The sequence below is a fragment of the Lottia gigantea genome, assembly GCF_000327385.1.
Source record: "Lottia gigantea unplaced genomic scaffold LOTGIsca_45, whole genome shotgun sequence".
Lineage (NCBI taxonomy): Eukaryota > Metazoa > Mollusca > Gastropoda > Lottiidae > Lottia > Lottia gigantea.
In genome coordinates, this window is record NW_008709577.1 from 1,561,635 (window position 1) to 1,582,731 (window position 21,097).

At 31.3% G+C, this 21,097-nt stretch overlaps 1 protein-coding gene across 1 annotated transcript in view; it reads left to right on the forward strand.

The window, feature by feature from the left end:
• LOTGIDRAFT_123959 (hypothetical protein) overlaps positions 1-21,097 on the forward strand; it is a gene marked incomplete at both ends in the record, with an annotated part of 54,710 nt that overhangs the window by 5,219 nt on the left and 28,394 nt on the right. The window contains 2 exons of the mRNA XM_009060988.1: positions 18,502-18,579; positions 18,944-19,012. Of these exons, the coding sequence (XP_009059236.1) occupies positions 18,502-18,579; positions 18,944-19,012 (147 nt within the window). The remainder of the gene's footprint in view (positions 1-18,501; positions 18,580-18,943; positions 19,013-21,097) is intronic.

Sequence of the window (21,097 nt, forward strand, 5' to 3'; positions counted from 1 at the left end):
AATGATTGTAAACTGGGCATCAAGACATTAGTTTCAGTAACTCCCTCCCTCTCACCGTCATTGTTCAGTAATTGTATAGTATGGTATATATAGAAATTACGAACAGTGGTACAACTAGTAATTGTATTGTAATGATTGTAAACTGGGCATCAAGACATTAGTTTCAGTAACTCCCTCCCTCTCACCCTCATTGTTCAGTAATTGTATAGTATGGTATATATAGAAATTACGAACAGTGGTACAACTAGTAATTGTATTGTAATGATTGTAAACTGGGCATCAAGACATTAGTTTCAGTAACTCCCTCCCTCTCACCCTCATTGTTCAGTAATTGTATAGTATGGTATATATAGAAATTACGAACAGTGGTACAACTAGTAATTGTATTGTAATGATTGTAAACTGGGCATCAAGACATTAGTTTCAGTAACCCCCTCTCTCTCACCCTCATTGTTTAGTAATTGTATAGTATGGTATATATAGAAATTATGAACAGTGGTACAACTAGTAATTGTATTGTATATTGACAGTGTAATCAGTGGTCTACCATATAAAATTTGTTTTATCTCTTTATGTCTAGATATAGCTCCCTTGTGAGTTTTTTATTCCAAATTATACTGGAATCATTTGTATAGTTGTTGAGGATATTGTAATTATAGCAAGTTATCCAGGGTACATCTAGCTCTGACTCAAATGAAAATCCTACTTTTACCCTTGAAACCCACTTTGACAACACTTTTGGATGCCATGTAGATAGCATACAGGGTCATATCTGTCCTATCTTAGTGATAGTTGTTAGTTGGTTAGCACTGAATTACCCCTTTTACCTGCGTCACATCCAAAGTTTCTTTCTATAATATAATTTGAATACCAGTATTTCAAGAAATCTTTGAAAGTTAAGTAAGTGTGACTATATTCCTCTTAGATAGACAGTTTACCATCTTTGAAATCACTGATAATGGCATCAAAATTGATATAAAAGTCAGCATGGACATATCATGTATGAAAACTAGCAAGAGTTTTCAAGCCATCTAGTTGTCACATATGAATATTATATTATAATTATAGATATTTTCACTGTTACAATAGTGCTCAATACATCAATTGTAGAGCAATATAAAAATATCTAATATATTTCTTATATTATATTATAATAATTTTAAACTTCGTCTAAAATGTTTAAGATGACATAGTTGAATTATTTTCAACGGAACAAAACCAACTGCACTTTTGACCTAATAATTTGAGATGTATTTAATGTATTTTTCACTTTGGGATTGAAAGATCAAAATGACACTGTTTAGAACAAGATAGTATTGAATTAAAAGATAGAAGAACTTTGATAGAAATTGTTTATTGGCTGTTTTAGTTTAATTACAAGATACATCATGTACAGTGTCATTATGACCACAGAATCTACTTAAACAGTCATCCATCTTCTCACCGTGTGCCATGACTGTATAATCTACTTTATTATTATCCCTACCCAGCTACAGCCATAAAATATCCCAATATCACTTTTCTCATTAAGATATTTTCACATTTAAGTATTCGTTCTGGCTTTTAAAGACGTTTCCTTTGATAAATAGATTTCAGTTCATGATAGGATATATACAAATATTGTGACTAACAAGATGTTTAACACAATAAATATGTTTTCTGTGATGCATACCTTTTTAAGCAATAGTTGCCATAACCTACTTTAGGTAGTTTTTCATCTTTACCAAACTCGAATCTTCACAATATCAAGCTAATACAAATTATCTATTATACTGCAATAGTCACCATTCTTGTGTCACAGAATTGATTGGATTTTACAACAACGCATACAGCCAATCAGAGCCATCAAAAGAAAGACTGTAAATCTTATGGCTAAACATCACAGCCTTTTTGGTGTACAATCCAATCCAATCCAATCCAATCCAATCCAATCCAATCCAATCCAATCCAATCGCTACATTTACAATCTTCTGTGGTACATGATTCTGTGGCTTTTGGAGTCAAGGTATTAGAGGCAGTTCGTAATAACTTGACATTGTGAAGATGTACCAAACTAGCACCACAGTTTCATCAATGTTAAAGGATTATTCCGTTTGTATGTTAAATTCTGAGAACTGTGCAACTGATAAGACTAAAATCTGCGTTAATCTCAACCCATCACATAAGAGATTTCTTGGTTAAAGAGCAAGTGCCACTGCACATAGATAAATGATAAAGATATCTCACAACATTCAAGTTGGCATGTATCCTTTATTATAGATAGCTCATGAATATACTCTATATTATCTTGAGAACAAGCCATATTTTGTAGGGTTATTGAAAACTGTTTGATTAATTTCTCAATCTTAATGCTCAAATGGTTGATAAGAAGCATGTAAATTCACTCTGGCTAAGATACAGTCAGTTGTTTAAAGTTGTTGGATATTGATATTTTAGAAATAATATTATTAAAAGCTGTGTAGGAATAGAGAATTGATTATTTATTTATTGATTGGTGACTGTCTTATCAGTAAATAAAATCATTTTAACTATAATTTCTTCTTTAAATAAAATCCAGTACTTGTCTTGAGTTTATCTTTGGCCTTAGGGTGTTGTGATTTCAACCACATATCTTTGTAAATAGAACTGTCAAATCAGTTTAGTATATGCTAGGCCTATTTGTAAAGTAAATGCTCTTTTATAATCAGTTCAGACTGAATGAGTAAGCTTTGTCAGTATAGACTCTATGGCAGTCAGTGCAGTGTAGGCTTATTTCAATCAGTTGTGTGGGCCTGCAGAATATTGTTCTGGTTCTTTTAAAATAATTTCAGCACTGTCTAGTTTTCTTTTTTCTGGCATAAGTCTGTTTTTTATTTTGTTAGAAACTATGGTCTTTGAAGCAACAAAACTATCAAAATTTAAGTCAATTTTTCAAAAGAGACATTATTGTTGATGTCAGAATATTTGCATATGAGAAGCCAAGCACATAGAAAAAAAATCATTTTTTACATGTGCCTGTTTCACAGTACAATTTCTAATTTCTAATACAATTATTCTTCCATGTGATAACACGAATACTTTGAAAAATTTAAAAATAGTCCTGTATGAAGGTCAAGGCTAGATATTATTCAGGTTTTGTAAAGGTAACTACCTTTAAGAGTAATAGCTCAGAAATTTAAAGATAGAAATTAAATTGAAATGCAGTGTATTCTGTTGAAAATCAACATCAAAAGTCATAATTTATCAATTTATTTTTTTCTGCCCTCAATGAAAATAGTAGAAATTCATTATTCTATGCGTATTTGTTCGACTCATGTCAGAAAAATCTCATAAAGATTTTTTAAGTTGTACATATGTTGTTTATCATCAATAAACCACCTAGTTCATATCTGTTGGCACCATCTGCTCAGACATTTTCAAATCAGGTTTATTGTGAGGCAGAGTTTCATCAGAATTGATATTGTGATTTATTCTACAATTTCCGCAATTATTCTATGAATAATAGTGGTCATTTCAGTCAAGGTTAAATGAAGAGTCAAACTTAATTGTGGATATTATAGATGCCATGTATTATTCATAACCTTTTACCTTGTAACAGACGGCAAACTGATGACATTGAAAACATGTTATTCAATATGTCTAATCTCTAATATTCATCTCATTTTAATATAGATAGTTTCTATAACACAATGTGCTTTTACTAGACCAATTATTTCTCCAAGATAGGCAACATGTAGCTTTCTTCAGACTTCAAACCGAACTGACAGTTTTTGTCAAAGAAAAATTTTTTTTTGATTATTTTATACTGATGCAACATATATCTTAGAATCAATTCCAAACATTTGAATTTCCTTCTGGCATGACAAATGACAAGTGCAGGAAAATTAACAGTCTGGAATCATACAGTTTTGAGACTAGAGAATACCCTGGGTAACACCATCTTCAGAATGTCAAGCTAATACAAAGTTTGTCTTATACCTTAACACTACACCGATAGTCACTATTCTCATATCATCGAAATTCATTACATTGAACACCAAGGAATAAACCAATCAGAGCCCTCGGGAGAAAGACATAATCATTATGGCTTATTGTGTACTGACTATCCGTCGAGAGCTCTGATTCGCTAGCGTACAGTCCAATCAAATCGTTGATTTACTAACTTCCATGATACAGGAATAGCAGCTATAACTGTGAAGATTGTGAAGATGGGGTAACACATGACAAGATAGTCAGAGACATAAAAGCCTGTACTTGAGGTAAAGAGAAAGTCTGCTCCGAAAAAACTTGATTTGAAGTTCCTGCTAATTCCATTTATGAACGAAGAAAACAATTCTTTTTGGAGACTGGAAGATTGTCATATTTTCTAAATATAACTTACATGACATGGTTCCTCAAATGATTGTAAATAAATAAGCCTGCTCTGTTTTAATGAGGTACCAGCACCATTGAGTTAGACATTAGGTGGCGCACAAGTGAAGTAGAACACTTGAGTTTCCATCTGCTACTGCAGTATTATTTATACGTTTGCAAGTCGAAATAGACAAAATCACTACCTTTCAGGAAAATGCAAATTTGACAAAAATTTCAGTCAGACAAAAAATTGTTTTACTAAAATTGTAGATCTTCATCCGTTTCGCTCAGCCAATTCTTGCAAAAATTTATTTGAAAATCGGCAATGTATGCTAGGAGTGTGACGATAGATCAAGAAGACGTAACTTACTATCGATCGCAAAGTCTGGATATTCCAGTCGATTCTGTTAATGTACAGGCACACAAGCGATCTTGGTTCGAAACTTTTGTCGCCGATTAGAGTCTTGTCCTGAGTTTCTACGACCAACAGAGTACACGAGGAGACAATAATCTCCAGTCAGTCATTTTCCACCTTGTTGATGATCACATGCGGTGCATGCAATTGAAAGGAAAAGGAATTTGATTTGATGGTGACGGTCTTTCTTGCAGATGATAAAATTATCGGAGACAATTATCAAACCTGTTTGATATTATAAATCCTGTCGGCGACAGATAATCTTGTTGTGGAAGTACGGGCACACGCAAGATTTTACTCGAGATTCAAGTCAGAGACAAAAATCTCCGACCAAGACCGCTTGTGTGCCCGCATCTTTGGTTAGGTCAATGTTAGAATTCAAGTTTTGGAATAGGTACTAGTAAAATTTGCATCATTCTATGCCCAGAAAACTATATATACAGAGTCTATATATCAGTTGCTACCGAGATGTCCTACTTCACTACAGCGCCACCAAGAGGATTGATTCTGCCAGTACCTCATATTTTATGATCAAGGGTGCTATTAAATGAATAGCCAATAGCAAGTAGTCATTTGTCTTATTGCACAATGAGATGCAAGTGTAAAACTATAATTTCTTTTTGGTATTGTCTTGAAGAGTATAAGAGGTCTATACGTTATGAATTTGATTGTTAAAAAGCCATCTTTAACAATAGTTAAAATGAAAGAAATGACTGTTTTCACTCAGACAAGTCGATATTTTCTAATATTTTTTGTTTTATACATGCTTCTGTTCCAAAGTAATTTTATTAAGAAAAGATGAATTTCTGCCGTCAGCCATTGAAATGTATTGATTTACAGAAGAGACATCTTTTGATATATTTAATAGCTAAGTTTTCCAGTTTTCTCTGATTATGTAAGAAGAAAAGATGGGAAGATATCAGTCTTGTTAGTTTTTATTTCCATCAGCCTGTTTTTTTATGTCCCTCATGAAGAATATGTCATGTAGTAGAGAAAGACAGCTATTGATTTTTTGTATTCAGTTGAAAATGAATAATTATAGAAGCAGTGCCATGATAATCACTTCTTTACTTCAGTTATTATATTTAATGTAAGGCATTTATCAGTTACCAGTATAATGGTTGGCACTAATATGCAGGTCTTAACACATGATCTTGATTTCCTCTTCTTCCCCATACTTGATCCAAGTATGAAAGTTGATGGCTGGTTCCTGTAAAACTTTGTATATTGTCTTATTCTCAACATTGTTAAAAACATAAAGTTAGTAATAAATACTCAAAAGAAATTTAATTCAGAAAACCTGTTGGTTTTGCAGTTAAGAAGCCAATACAGTTGATAGCTATGTCACCTCAGTGATTTGTCTTATCTGATACATGGCATGAATTTCTGTTGGTCAGCGAAATCATTTTCTCAATGGAATAAGTAATAAAAATATCATGTCCCTATTTATACGCCAGAGTTGGACTTACTCAGATACTGGATTATATTTTGAAAGGGGTTAAAAGTGTTAAGTTCAAAAACATATCTGAAGCAGTCAGAGCTGACAGCTTGGAACCCTAGACAAACATTATTAGAAAATACAGCCTAATGAACAGACTGGTTCTAAATCTAACGAAATTTCATCTATCTATAGAAAGTGATCAGAACTTTTGATTTGAGTCTTGCTCTACCAGACATTTGATTGTCACCTTCAGCTGACAGACAGAACGACCTTGATAACAGTATGGAAATGTTACAATCTAACTCGAGCAACCAAGTTAATTAAACCATTTCTTATTTATAACTCATCTATGTTTTTAGTTTTTTCCCTTTTGCCATTTCTTCTCTTTTTATTATTTCTTCTCTTTTTATTATTTCTTCTCTTTTTATTTTGCTAAGCACTCTTAGCAGGCAGGTCAATTGAAGCATCAGCTTATTCTTTTTTTTAATGGAAAGTAATGATGAACCCTGTATGTTGACCTAAAAATGATCAAAATTTGAAACTGAACAAGTTGAAATTGTGTAATATAATAATGAAGATGTAATGATTTATCAGTACAGAGTAGGTATAAAGTCTATAAATTCCATGAAAAATACATATCTGTAATATTCAACAAGACTAATAAATAATCAGAGGAGAGTGCAACACAAAATTTAGAGGACACATTGTCTGCCAACAAATTTAATTTATAGGGGAATTGATTCTTGCTCTTATGAAAAGATGTAAACTTAGTAGAAGAATATTTTGTAGATTTTCCTGTTTGAACAATTTACACTATCAGCAGTTTAAATGCACTTACTTATGATTCTATATCAGTGATTGGATTATATATTGGAAACACGAGTTGTAGTATGAGGTGAGCTTTTGTCAGTCACACTACAATTTTTAATGCAACGTATTTAAGGCAAAAAGATTGTAAAATGCAGAATCATGATGTTGTGACTTTGTTATAATGGAGCAAACTTTTGCATATCAAGGAACTTTAAACATTGCGATAAAGTTAACTGTGCTCTTTATTCTAACTTTTCTGTGATGTGCAAATATATCTCGGCTGGATGCTAGATTTATTAACTAAGGTTTTTAACTGGACGAATCAGCTAATAATTGGTCTATATATAAATTTTTTAAAAGAAGAAAGAAGTATTTGTTTATAATAAAGTAATAAAGAGAAAAAAAATTCAATAACAGTCTTCATCAAGTGAACTATTCTACTGACCACTTCAAACTGACAGACAAGATTCTACTGTTGACTTTGATATTGTTCCTCGACATCACTGGCTATTATTGACGAGAGCACAAAATAACGCTACAATTCCCTTCCTTATATCATTATATCTGTCATTTACTAGAAGTTAATAAATATCTTCATGTCATTCTCCTAGTTAATATAGATAATTTGCCTTACATCTTTCTCCATCACCTCTGCTCTTCAAAAGTCAATATCAACAATTTCTCCATCATATTTCACTCCTTACGATGACCTATTTCTGATTTGACCAATCTTGATGATTTGTGTGAAAAAATAAACTGTGAGATTTAAGAGTCTGGAATGACAGGAGAGAGAAAGTCAATCAAATGTAAAATAAGATGTTAGCCTAATGTCTGAGTTTTATAAACGTGATATCTATAGCCAGTTGAGCTGCTGGATATTTACAATGTAAATTTACTCACATTATCAAAATGGAGGGAAAGATCATCTTTCGCTTAATTGTAACAGGAATAGTTGGTTAAGAATGTCGAGTTTCTACTTAGTATAATGACTGGAGTAAATCACTATAATAGTCAGTCAAACAGTCAAACTCTGTAGATGTTGACTAGCAACAGATACTGTCTGCCTCAATACAAATGGCAGAATACAAATGACAGCAATAAATCCTGAATGTAAAGATTGGGCTTAAAATTCCTATATAGACAATTAGAGTTCAGTGAATCTTTGTAGTCGGTACAGACCAGTAAAAATTTGTCAGGAGTTTATTGGCTAATGAGTGGACCTGAAAAAAAAATATGTATTGAAATGATTATATTTTATACTTTAGACATAAGAGCAACAACAAATAAACAGAAAAAGACAGCAGCCATGCAGATTGTTCGACAACATTGTAGTCAGGAAAAATTGGCTAACAGCATTGCAGCTAGCAAAAACTGGTCAACTGCATGGCAGATAGCAAAAAAAAACTGGTCAACTGCATTACAGATAGCTTAAACTGGTCAATTGCATAGCAGATAGCTAAAACTGGTCAATTGCATAGCAGATAGCACCCACTGGTCAACAGCATTGCAATTAGCAAACATTGATCAACAGCATTGTAACTAACAAAACTGGTCAATTGCATAGCCTATAGCAAAAACTGGACAACTGCATTGTAGCTAGCAAATGTTGGTCAACTGCATGGCAACTAGGAAAGATAAAAAACTGGTCAACTGCATTGCAAATAGCAACAATTGGTCAAAAGCATTGTAGCTAGCAAATACTGGTCAACTGCATTGCAGCTAGCAAAAATTGGTCAACAGCATTGTAGCTAGCAAATACTGGTCAACTGCATTGTAGCTAGCAAATACTGGTCAACTGCATTGTAGCTAGCAAAAACTGGTCAACTGCATTAAAATTAGGTATTGCAGTGTATAAATATTTGAGAAATAAATATATGAGAAGTAATGTTATACTGTGGAACAACTAAAAAGAAATGAATATGGACTATGGTTTATTAAGTGTATGATTTAAAGTAGATGTGACTTTCTAATCATCAGGAGACATATTGAATCAAATTGGTCTATTGTAGACAACAACATGGCTATTGATGTATAGGCTGATTTAATCATCTTCTTACTCATCCATGAACATTAGAAAATCTTTCATCAACAAAGAATTATTCTTCAATCATTATTCTTCTTTATTGTAGCATGCTTGTGTTTATATTTGGAGGGATTAAATGTCCACCTTTTCACAACAAGAAACTAATCAATATAATCTTTAGCTGTGAAGAATTTCAAAAAATGTTAAAGCAAACTGATTTAATTGATATTTTGCAAAGGAGAAATGCACAATATTTATGTCATAAACCCAAATTGTGACCTCACAAATGCAGAATTCTGAAATATAACATGACAATATCTATGAACCAGTAAAAGGAATGGTCTGATGTTTCCAGAATCACTATGTTTTTACTATTTTAAAGTAAAGAATCTATAGATATGAATTGAACATGGTATGAAATTAGCTGCAATTTACATTAATGTCTTCTTTTTTTTTGATGATGTTATTAGACCTCTGATTGGAATTTGATGTGTAGGCAAATTTCAGACTAGTTTTTCTTTTTCTTTGTAGTGTTGTTTTGAAATGAAATTCTTTACTAAACATTTATCTTCAATGATTGGGAGTTGTGGAAGAGTAGGCTGGTAGGAATGGCTTGTTGTTAATGAACACTTCTTTTAAGTTTTTAAACCTCTCCATTCAATGTAATGTTTACAGCCTAATGACTATGGATGTTAGTCAAATATTTTTAACTTTGCGATTATTTCATCAAAAGCATTTTTACAATGATAGGTTATTACTTTTAGTTTGATCTAAAATTGTTTCATTTCAATTATAATATGCAGTATTAATTTCAATTCCCTGAATAATAATAGTAGGCTACAATAGATATTTAATACTTAATGTATTTAGAATTTTAATGAAATCTGATGTTTTGATATTATTGATATTTATGAACAACAATTTTAACCAAACTCTATCAGATCATACACACTAATAATTCGATTGATGATAAGTATTAAAAATAAATTTGTACAGGGATTCAAAATAGGTTTTCTAGTCTTTGTTCTGTGTGTATCAAGGATACATTCTTCTTTTCCTTTTGCACCATTTTAGTTCCCTTTTGCTGTCTGATGTCTGTGGTTCCTGTTAACAAAAAAAAGCACAAATCAGTCCAGCCAAAGAGACCAGAGATATGAGAGAGGAAATAGAAAAGGTACAAATGAAAGCTGAAGTGTCTGTTATTTCTTAGTTCAATTGAATGAAAACATCAAAAATATTTAAAACCTCTTGTTCAGATTCTAGTCAAATGGAGTTATGACCCTGCTAGAACAAAGTTAAATATTTGGTTTATTATAAAATTCTCCAGGCTGCCTCTCAAGTATGGTGATGAATTGTATAAAGAGATTCTAATTAGATTCTAATGAATTGTTAATGAAACCATTATCTTTGATTCAAATAACACTGGATAATGAGAATAGCAATTTTTTTTTTATAAATTGTTGATTAATTATTGACAGAATATGTCTGCTAATTTTTCTTGACTTTATATTACAGTCTGGGTTATACGATAAAAATGTGTCATGAATATGCAATTTTACATTGAGAAATACTAGGCTTACTATGACAAAATTGATTGTCAGTCAGGACTCTTGATAAACTTTTTGTTCAGAAATATATGACATAATAAAACAAGTGCAATGAGCTTGATTGTATAAAACATGATCTTCAAAACTAGCTTGAAATGATTTCTTCAACAAGGAACGTTACCTTTTTTCTTAATCTATCAAATTTAGAACAAATGTTGAACTGTTTACAAAGTTTTTTGACTTGCACCATATTGATTTATATATGTACATGAAACAGATCAGACAAACAAATCCGAGCTAAAGATAGATTTAATCCTAATACTAAGTGCTGCGTTTGTCAGATATAAAAAGATTTTCCCAATACCACATGCAAATTTAACCCAGATTTGATCAGTTTTGACCATTGACCAAGATCTGAAAGATAACGGTCATATATCTCTACTGTATTGTAATTCAGTTACTTCTGGTCTAATTTTTATATTTACTAAGTTGTGTGAAATTTTTATTAAAAGGATTTTATTGACATATAAAATGTTGTATTCATCAATTGGGCAATGAGATAATTTATAGTTATACCACCTGACTGTCAAATATGGCAAAATTATGTCACAGGTGTCTGATAGTTATAATAGGATGGTCCACAAGGCCTTCAGTATTATGTATCCTGAAGGGACTTAGAAACCATCCTAATGATTAATACAGGTCCCTGTGGTCGTGATATAACTATATCATATACATCACATTTTCATACATATAAAACTGATGGATATCAATTTTTAATGTTAATAAACAGCAAATGTTACTAATTTATAGCTTTTTATATGATACATTGCTAATCAGACAGATTAGATGAGAAATAGACACTTTGGGTACTATATGATGTGCATTACTTGAAAATTCCTCAGTTTGTGGCACAAAACGTCAAAATTCTCACATGCACACTACCCATCTTCTTAAACCAATAAAGTGTAGAACAATAGGATGTAGGAAATCCATTTTTATTCCACTCTCCATGGAAACTGTTCCTATAGTGTGAAAGAAATGAACAATACATAGAGTAATTTATAAATATTTGGTTGTTATTTATTATATAATGATTATAACAAACTTATATAGATAATATTTATATTAAGTATTGTTATTATCTCCTAGATTTCGCTGTAGGCACAATTTTCATCACATGACATTTTGAAATAATGAGTCATAATTAACTAGTTTCTGATTTATTTAACATTTCATATTGAATTATTACTAGTACTTAATTTGTATGTTGAGAATTTTTCTATATTTCTATATCGCTCTACAATTGATGTATTGAGCAATATTTTAACAGTGTAAATATTTTGTTATTGTTGAGAATTTTATATATATAGATAAAATAAACATCCCATCCCAGGTTATTTCTTCAGATCAAGTAAGTAGTAAGTCATCTGCAATGTTGAAGTCCAGTTAATGATGATCCAAGGTCATAATCTAGAATGTTTTATCCCAAAAAAAGATTACGGATAAACCCAAAGTTAGATTTTCTACTTTAAAATTGAAAAGGTTGAGATATGGTTATATTGAATATATTGTATAAAAAGGCTGTGCCCAAGAGAACAAAAGAAAAGAATTGTATTTCAAATCAAAACCAAATCCTTTACCTAGGAGATTGGGGTCAATTATATTGTTTCAAAAAATCAATAAGAATTGGAGATTCAGTAACTCAACTCTCTTCATTTTCTCATGTACATAAAGTGGTAGTTTTATTTATTATAGACTTGATGAGTGTGTTTGAAATCTTGTAAAATCTGATGAATTAATTTTTGTTTTTCAGTGGTGGCGCAAGCCCCTTGTGACTAAGAATACAAATAGAGAGCAGACTGACTTAATGGGGGGACAACTGTCAAGGACAAGAATTTAATTGTGGTCGCTTTAAGGAAGCAAACCTCCAATTAAGCCTCTGAGAGGGTTCCCCAAAAAGAATTTGCACAAAAGAATAGATTTGGTGCATTATAATGTATCAAAAACATATGAATCAAGGTGAAGTGGGGGTACAATTTGGAATACAAACTTATTTTTCTAGGGGCCCCCCTGTACCCTCACTAGTGCCACCACTACAGGGATAAAATAGGGGTCTATCATGTTAATCCTGGACCTGTAATGTTATGGTCAATTTGGAAACTATTTGCTTGTCTGAATGAAGTGAAATTATATATGTTACTGCATCTTCTGACTGGGAGGTAAAAGAGTGCTATTTTGCTTGTGAATTCTAGTGCCTAATGATCTGTCCTTGGCTTGTAGCTTTAGGGACCTTGAGATTTTATCCAATAAGGTCTGTTTGCCATATTGCCCATTTTAATTTATTTGACCTTCTCTTCAAGGTATTTACTGTGAAAAGTGAGATGATTAGTAGTCTTACTTAAATGTGGTTAAAAGTCTTTTCTCAGGTCTAAAACCATATTAATTATGTTGCGTGACTTTGTTACACCATAATCATGTGGTTATTGCATTATAATAAGGGTGTATATTTATGAATAAATGAAGACATCAATTTGATTGAATTGATGTGTAACAAATTGAATTTATCTATATTAATATTTATTGTGTAGAAAGAAAGGAAAAGTTAAAATGATAGAGATAATAATATAGTGATTTGATCAAGTCCGTTTAAACAGACCGACTGACTTCTAATAATAGCCCTGTATCTGCTGGAGGGAAGTGATTTAAACATGTCTGACACAGTCGTTACTTCTTGTTAAAATCAAGCTAGTATTTCCTATAGGTCTTTATCCTTGGCTTACTTATAGTACATCAATATGTCCAAGATACTGAGGGTTAATGGCTAAGATTGTTGGTTTCTGATATTTTATTGTAATTGACAGTTACTATAAATTATGTAATTCGTGTCAAAATTTATAACATAACTTTGAGGTTAAGCATTAAAACTAACATATTCTATCTTATTAGGAATTTTAGGTTGTAACATTGTGGTTAAGTAATGTTTCGAAAGCAGAGGCACAGGCATTTAGGCGTAGCCTCTAGTGTTTGTGCAGTTAGTTTGAATAGTCAAAAAAACGTCATTTATTAAATGAATATAGAATACATGTATAAGATTTTGTGGGGGAAATAATGGTGAAGAAATTATTCAATGATCAGTAATACATAAATAAGCAATAATAGCGAAGGAAAAGGGAAGTTAAATCTATGGAAGTAGAGGTAATCTACCACAGACTAAGATATCATTTAGATTTTTATTTTGGGTATATAGGCGATCACTAAATCATTTGTAAAGACTGTTGGAAATTTTTCTTGCAATTCTTTGTAAAGATGGATAATTATTCGGGGAACTTGACCAGCTGTGTTGTTGTATTGAATAACAAAAGGTATATTCTGGAAATCAACTTGGATGTTCATTCCCAAAGGATGCATGGTTTGTAATTTGTTTATCAAATAATTTTCACGAATGAGTCGAATTATCTTTGTATCAATACCAGGTTGTTTGTATATCTGTTGAATAGTAATAGTTTTCAGTTGATGTCAGACTTATGACGTTTGAAACAAACCCATAACAAATTCTTTGTCTCTCCAACGGGGTATTGATGATGGTAAAATGTCTTGGTGATATTACTTTTACTGTGAGCTTTTCATGTGATAAACTGAATCTTAGCTACTTTTATCACTTTTTAGAATGACTATATGACATTGGGCATGTCTGCAAATACGTATCTAAACTATTTGTAAGTGTAGAAACTTCAGTGGGCTTGATTTATTTTATCAGTTAACCAATGGGCTGTGGATGAGTTTTAACAATAGGTACAAAATATAGCCCTGTCAGAAGGTTGAATAAATGTTTCATTCTACTATTGTATATCTATAGGCTAGTATATCAATCTGTATGAAAAATGAAGCATGAAGAGTGATGATTTGGTGTAGAATAAATAAATGATTCCCCTTTATAGGATGACTATATAGTAATATGATAAGGAGTAAGTCTATCAAATGAAATGCCTGGTAATTAGTAGTACATCTGACTTATTGACTCTCTAGAGACATGCTTTAATTCCGTCAGGTCATTAATAATACAACCAGTATTCTCACTCCCTTGTCACCTTTTAATTCCATTTGTAGAAAGGTCGAAACACTTTATTACCATTCATTTGGTGGCTTTTTTATGAGAAGGAAATAGGTGCACTCATGGGTACCAATAGTGCTCTGTTATGACCTGTCAGTAAGTGTTTGACCAATCTTCTGAGTGGTCAGTTTACATAAAAATTAAAGAAGCAATAATGCCATGAACTTGCATGAAAAATTTGTATACCAACTAACACCAATATGAATCTATTGAAGTAAATCACTGAGTTCACATCGCCTCTAATGCCCAATTCATTCCTGGCGACTGGGCTGCACCAATATGATTTGAGTTAATCACTAAGTTCACATGTCTCATGCCAGAAATCCTATGACATAACATTCTAGCAGGAGTTGTATAAGAAACTACCAATGTTCAAATGGCTAACATCGGGTACAGTGGCTGTTTTCTGTGATCAGAATGAAGGATATATCTTTTTTAATATTGTAATAATAGGCTAAAAGGCAAAGAGTCAAGGTTGATGTAGCTTTGAAATCTATCAACTCTTAACAAGACAGAAGTCACATGTATAAACTCTTTTGTTGTACTTTTTTCCCATTTCTCTTTTGATTCTTTCTGTTAATTTGATCTGAACTTTCAACTTTGATTTGTTACTGACAAATAAAGAATAGGATATTGAGTAGAGCCTTATTAATTTCTTCAAAAGAATACTTAATTAATTGATCAAGACAGCTGGAATAGCATATTGATTTTTTGATTGATTAGTTTTGATTTACTGAGGTTTTCGAGCAAGAGAAAAGATTAACTTGATATATAGTATAAATTGAATATATAATTGTCTATGTTTAAAGAATTTAACTAAAAACTAACTGAAATAAATGGAGTTTTATGTCCTACTCTTCTGCACCTAAACGGGCTAATGAATAGAGCAACACCATGCAGTGTAAAGTGAGGTAAATTTGGCCTGTACAGGGGCATTAGCCTACTCTATTTTGATTTCCACCTGTCGAGATATCTTAAACCTGTTGCATAACTACTGCTTTTTCCAGGTCAGGCACTCAACCTACCTGATTTATTTGCAGTAATAGAATATGATCCCTCTGTAAACAAAATGAATTGAAATTATTTGTAAAATCAGGTTCTTCTCTTCTGTTGCTCATTAGCTTAGTGAAAACAGAAGCACGATGTATGCAGAATAAGAACCATTTTGGCAAAAAAGCAACATTTGGTTAACCATTGCCTTTAATCACAATTAGGTCTTCAAGGACCTATCCTCAGTCTCAATGGCGTTTTTGAAGATCTTTGTTATTATACCTATCCTTAAAAGATAAGTTGTCTTTATGAAATTAATAAGATGGATTCCTTCTTCAAATGTATAATAGGCCTTATATCAACCAGTCATGTCTAGCTAGTGTATTGACACTTCTGATTTATTACAAGGCTTCTGTTAAAATAACAAATCTACACAAAGATTGGTTATGTATTTTGTTATAATTAAAGATGTAACTTCCTTAAGGACAGAACAGAAATCTTAACAAATCATGTTATTAGAGAGGGACTGAAATTAATGTTTGACAAATGTTGGTTGTGCAGTCTAGATTTTTAAATGAAATTTCCTGAAGCCATATTTTAACAAATTACCACACTTACATTGCAGAATTTCAATTCACTTTTGTAAAAAATCAGTATAAAATTTCATCACTCCAACGACATTTTAAGACTTCTTTCATTAATCTTAATAGATAAATAAATTTAGTCTTTATAAGGGATACAGACTTGAAACGTTGCCAACTCTGAAAACACTGGCAACTACATCAGAAATTATGATTGCATACCAAACACCTCGAAATTTAATTTGTACTGATCTCCATAGCCAGTCCTGATTTTTTCTGCAGCAAAAGTTGAAAAATGATAAATAACTTCTTTCTGATTGAAAAATGATAATGGCATTAAAATAAAAAAAAATATGCAAAAAATTATTATTGAACTTTTCTTAATTTATGAAAAAGACATTACATTTTGTCAATGATATATGGAATAAAAGTGAACTTTGAAGCGAGAAAGCAGCAATTTACAATCGGTTAGTTTGACTCTATAGTTATATATGTATTGAAGTCCTAATTACTTTAGAATATGTAAATGTATATATGCTATTTGTGTAAATTATGCTTGATGTAAGCTATAGACTCATTCAGTTTATTTAACGGATGATTATTGAGTGGTGCTTATTGACTATTTGAACTATTTATAGAAACATCTTGAAGGGTGTTTATCACCAATCAAAACATTCTTCTGGTCACTGCTAGCCCACTTCTAGTATTTTTTCTATAGATTTCTCACTTCTGTCTGCCATAAAGAAATATAAACAGTCATGACCTTGAATTTAAAGAATTTATCCAAGGTTAAGAACTAATGCTGAATGGCTGATAAATGCAAATTGTGTTGGCATAATGCAGGGAAAAAAGTTTTGCTCACTTTATTTTTTATCAAACCTATTTCTTATGCTGGCTGATCTAATCAAATTTAAATGGGTAAATTAATTTTGGAGAGTTGTTTAGTCAGGCCTAGACTAGGATTTCAAGATCAATTCAAAATTTAGATAATCCTGATTAATGTGGTAAAATTTGAATAAAATCCATTACAAGATATGGTAAAGTGTTGTATATTGGGTCTACAGATAAATCAGGTGCCATGATGTTCCCTAAGAATTTTTTTTTGGGCAAATTATAATCATCAGTATATTGTTTTGGTGTATGGCCTTAATGCTGGGATATCACTACTTGTCCCCATACAATTAGTTTTTTCATGTCTTCACAGAGAGTCCATATAGGACTGTATATTGTATGATAATTAGGTAATTTAAAGGACAAACCTTCTGTAGAAGTAGGTAAAGGAATAAATGGAGATATATGATAGGATATATGATAAGAGATAATGTTCCACTTAACTCACTTTGTTTAATTAATTACAATATTTGTATATACTGAGTGAAAATCTAAAAATATTAAAGATACTGTCTATTGTACTTTAGAAAGTGGGAGGGGGTAAGTGTATTAAAGTAATTCAATTGATTTTTCTTATTTCTTTAATATTTGAACTGGGGACTCTTTTAGTTTCTTTTTGCACAAGTTTCAGAAAGACTTGACCAGATTATGACATCACCATAGCATACACATACAAAGTTAGAAAATATAATTTGAATTCTGAAATAGTTTATATCGACTAAAGGGGCCCTTACACCAAAGTATATGAGTTCATGTCAAATCTTTATTCACAACAAACGCTAACAAAATCAACAGCAGTCTAATTGAAATTACAACAGACTTTTGTTCTGTATTTTTTTAGCTTTTATTTTTAATATAGCCACTTCAGTTAGGGTCTAAAGAAAGGCCCCTTAGACATTTGTCAAAGCAACTCTTTCACTTTATCTTGTTCAACCAATCAAATTTTTGCCTTCTCCAGCTTTTGCATTTTGTGAGAGAGTGAAGGAATTTTAATGGTTAAAGAATCAGATTAGGTCAAAAGTTAGTTTGGTGAATGTTTAAGAGGCCAGTCATTAGACCCTAACTGAAGTGGCTGATAAAAGCTAATAAAATGGGGAATGAAAGTTTGGTTTAATATTAATTAACTGAATCAACTGTTTTATCAATTTGTAACCTATAAGAGCATTCTAATCACAACATCACAAGTTGTTAAGAATGTGAATAAAAAATAGTGGTCATAAGTTCCAACCACCCAGCTGTCTTGTTAGTTAAACCTGAAAGAGATTTTAAAGAAGTATATATTACTATATGATAATATTAAAATTGGAATACTCTTATACTCTACAAATGATGATAATATATTTTGTTGTTTTTCCAGGGAAGTGCAAATGGAATGCCAGTTTCATTACGAGTTGACTCTAAAGGTCACATCATATTCTGGAAAGATCAGAATAAGGTTTGTAAAATATTTTCTTCAGAAAATTTGATGATGATTTCTTATATTCAAAATTGATATGAACCAGCAGCACTATTTGACATATTAACAGATTTATTCTTGACAGGCAGACACGGAACTTCTCTCTTCTTAAGAAGGGTCTTTATCAAGGATGTTGATATATTCTATTAACTTTTGGCAACCTTATCTTATAGTCATAAGGAGCCTTGTCAAATTAACATTGAATATTGAATATTTGAGATAACCGTCCATAATGTTGATACAAATCCATAGCAACACGTTATGACTGAAAGAAGTGTCACCATGAAGGGTGTTCGGCTATCTTCAAATTTTTCATCCTGTATGTTAATTGTTTATTCTTCAGGAAATGGAGTATTTGGATATCTCCTTGATACGAGATACAAGAACTGGACGCTACTCACGAATACCAAAGGTAAATAACTTTTAGTTGATAACTAATCATAACAGATTTTCACATTTTAAAGCTATCATGAAATTTAAATTTTATATAATGATAAGAACTGTATAATAATTAAGATTGCACGCCCTCCAATGATTCTTCACTTTCAATGAAGTATAATTTTCCCTGACCTTTTTCAAAGACTTATGAACAATTCAGATCTTTGAAATTTCATGAATTTTTCTCCAGAATTAATTTATCCTACATTTAACAGAACAAGATAGCTTTATGTTTAATTCAAAAATCCTCAAACAAAAATGGAGGTGTCTATACTTTCCTCCTTTGAAGATGAAAATAACTTTTAACTTCATGAGAGGAGTCTCAATGAAATTTGAATAGGATAGATTCCATTTTGAATTGTCCTGTAGTGTTCATGACAAATCACTTTACTTACAAGCCATAAAGATCTGTTGACTTCAACACCATAAAGCAAATTGCCTGATATAAGATTTCTAGTAATATGAAAATGAATCAAGATGGATAGTAAACAAGATAATTAGGAAGAAATTCAATCATTATGAAACTTCTCTTGACTGTAACAATTGTATTAGGTAGATTTCTTGTATTACATTGACCAGGAGTTGGTTACATGATCGTCTGATTCAAACCAGAATTCACTTTATCTTGATTGTCTATTTCACTGTTTATTCATTGCTTCTGATTACTTGTTTAGAGATAAGACATTGGTCTCATTAATTTCTCTATATATTCTACACTACTAATATAATAGAAATAATTACTGACTTGTGTTATTATTGGGACCAGTAATTGTCATGGTGATGGATGACTGAAAATACAAATCTGTCTATTCTTCATTCATGCTATGACACTTTAAGGGGAATTCCTGCTCAAAAAATGAACAACTCATTGACTTCAATGCAAATTACAAATAAGATAAGTTATAATAAATGCATATCACTCGGTGAATATCCCCTCAAAGTTCGCATGTCTTTTAATTCATGCAATTCATTGACTTAAAGGTGACATCAACTTAAAAAGGGTACCAACTTAGGATTTATATGCAAATCACTTTTTTATCATACATGAGCAAACACGCATATCAATCAAAGAATGTCCTCTTAAAGTTTTCATGTTTTTTACTAAGAAGTCTATCTGTGTTTACATTCATTACCTCAACAGACAGAAATTGTCTACACTTGGTGTTAATGCATAAGTATTCAATAAATTACAATTTTGATATGTCATAGTATTTGTAACAATTACCACATTCACCACAACATATGTTGCGAAATATCATTTAAATTCTCACCTTTTCTTTTCTGAGGTATATTCAGACCATATATATCTCCAATTACCATCTTTGAAATACTCAGATATGTATTAAAATTCATAAAATTGCTAATTCATCTGATTAAGTTTTGTTAATTTAGACACAAAACAAACCATTAATTGAATTCAGACTAGAATATGACTAACTTGTAAACAGTTTTTATTTCTACTTTGACTTTACAACTATCAATCTTTCTAGGTTTTTTCTTACAAACAAATGAATAAAAAAAACTTTATGAAATATACAAATGGTTGAAGCATGTAAGAAAGATTTCCTATATTTAAGAACATGACTTCAAATTGATTTTCTGTGAACATGTACATGTGGGCTACATTAGAAAATTAATTTAAAATATCAAAATTGATAAGTTTACATTTGTACATGAGATGTATGATTTTTTTATCTGATACCTGCATCTATATTGTGTTGAATTTTTAATCAAATAGAAATAAAAAGGTTATTTAAGAGAAATGTTTGATTAACAATATTGGTTATAGCGTTGAAACTCAGTGTGGTTTTAATTAAGGGTATTGAACACTGTTATTTTATCGACTGATTCCTAACCAATTCAATCAACATCAGCACATTGATTAATGATCAGTATATTTATACCACTAATCACATAGCAGACGGCAAAGGGAGGTAATTAGTGAGAAACATTTACACCTGAATTCAGGTCCTCAGAGCCAAATTAGAGGAAAAACTAGTGTTTCATGAGTCATTGAGAGTTGGCTATTTTCAGAAACCTGTCTCTCTCAATTCCTTTG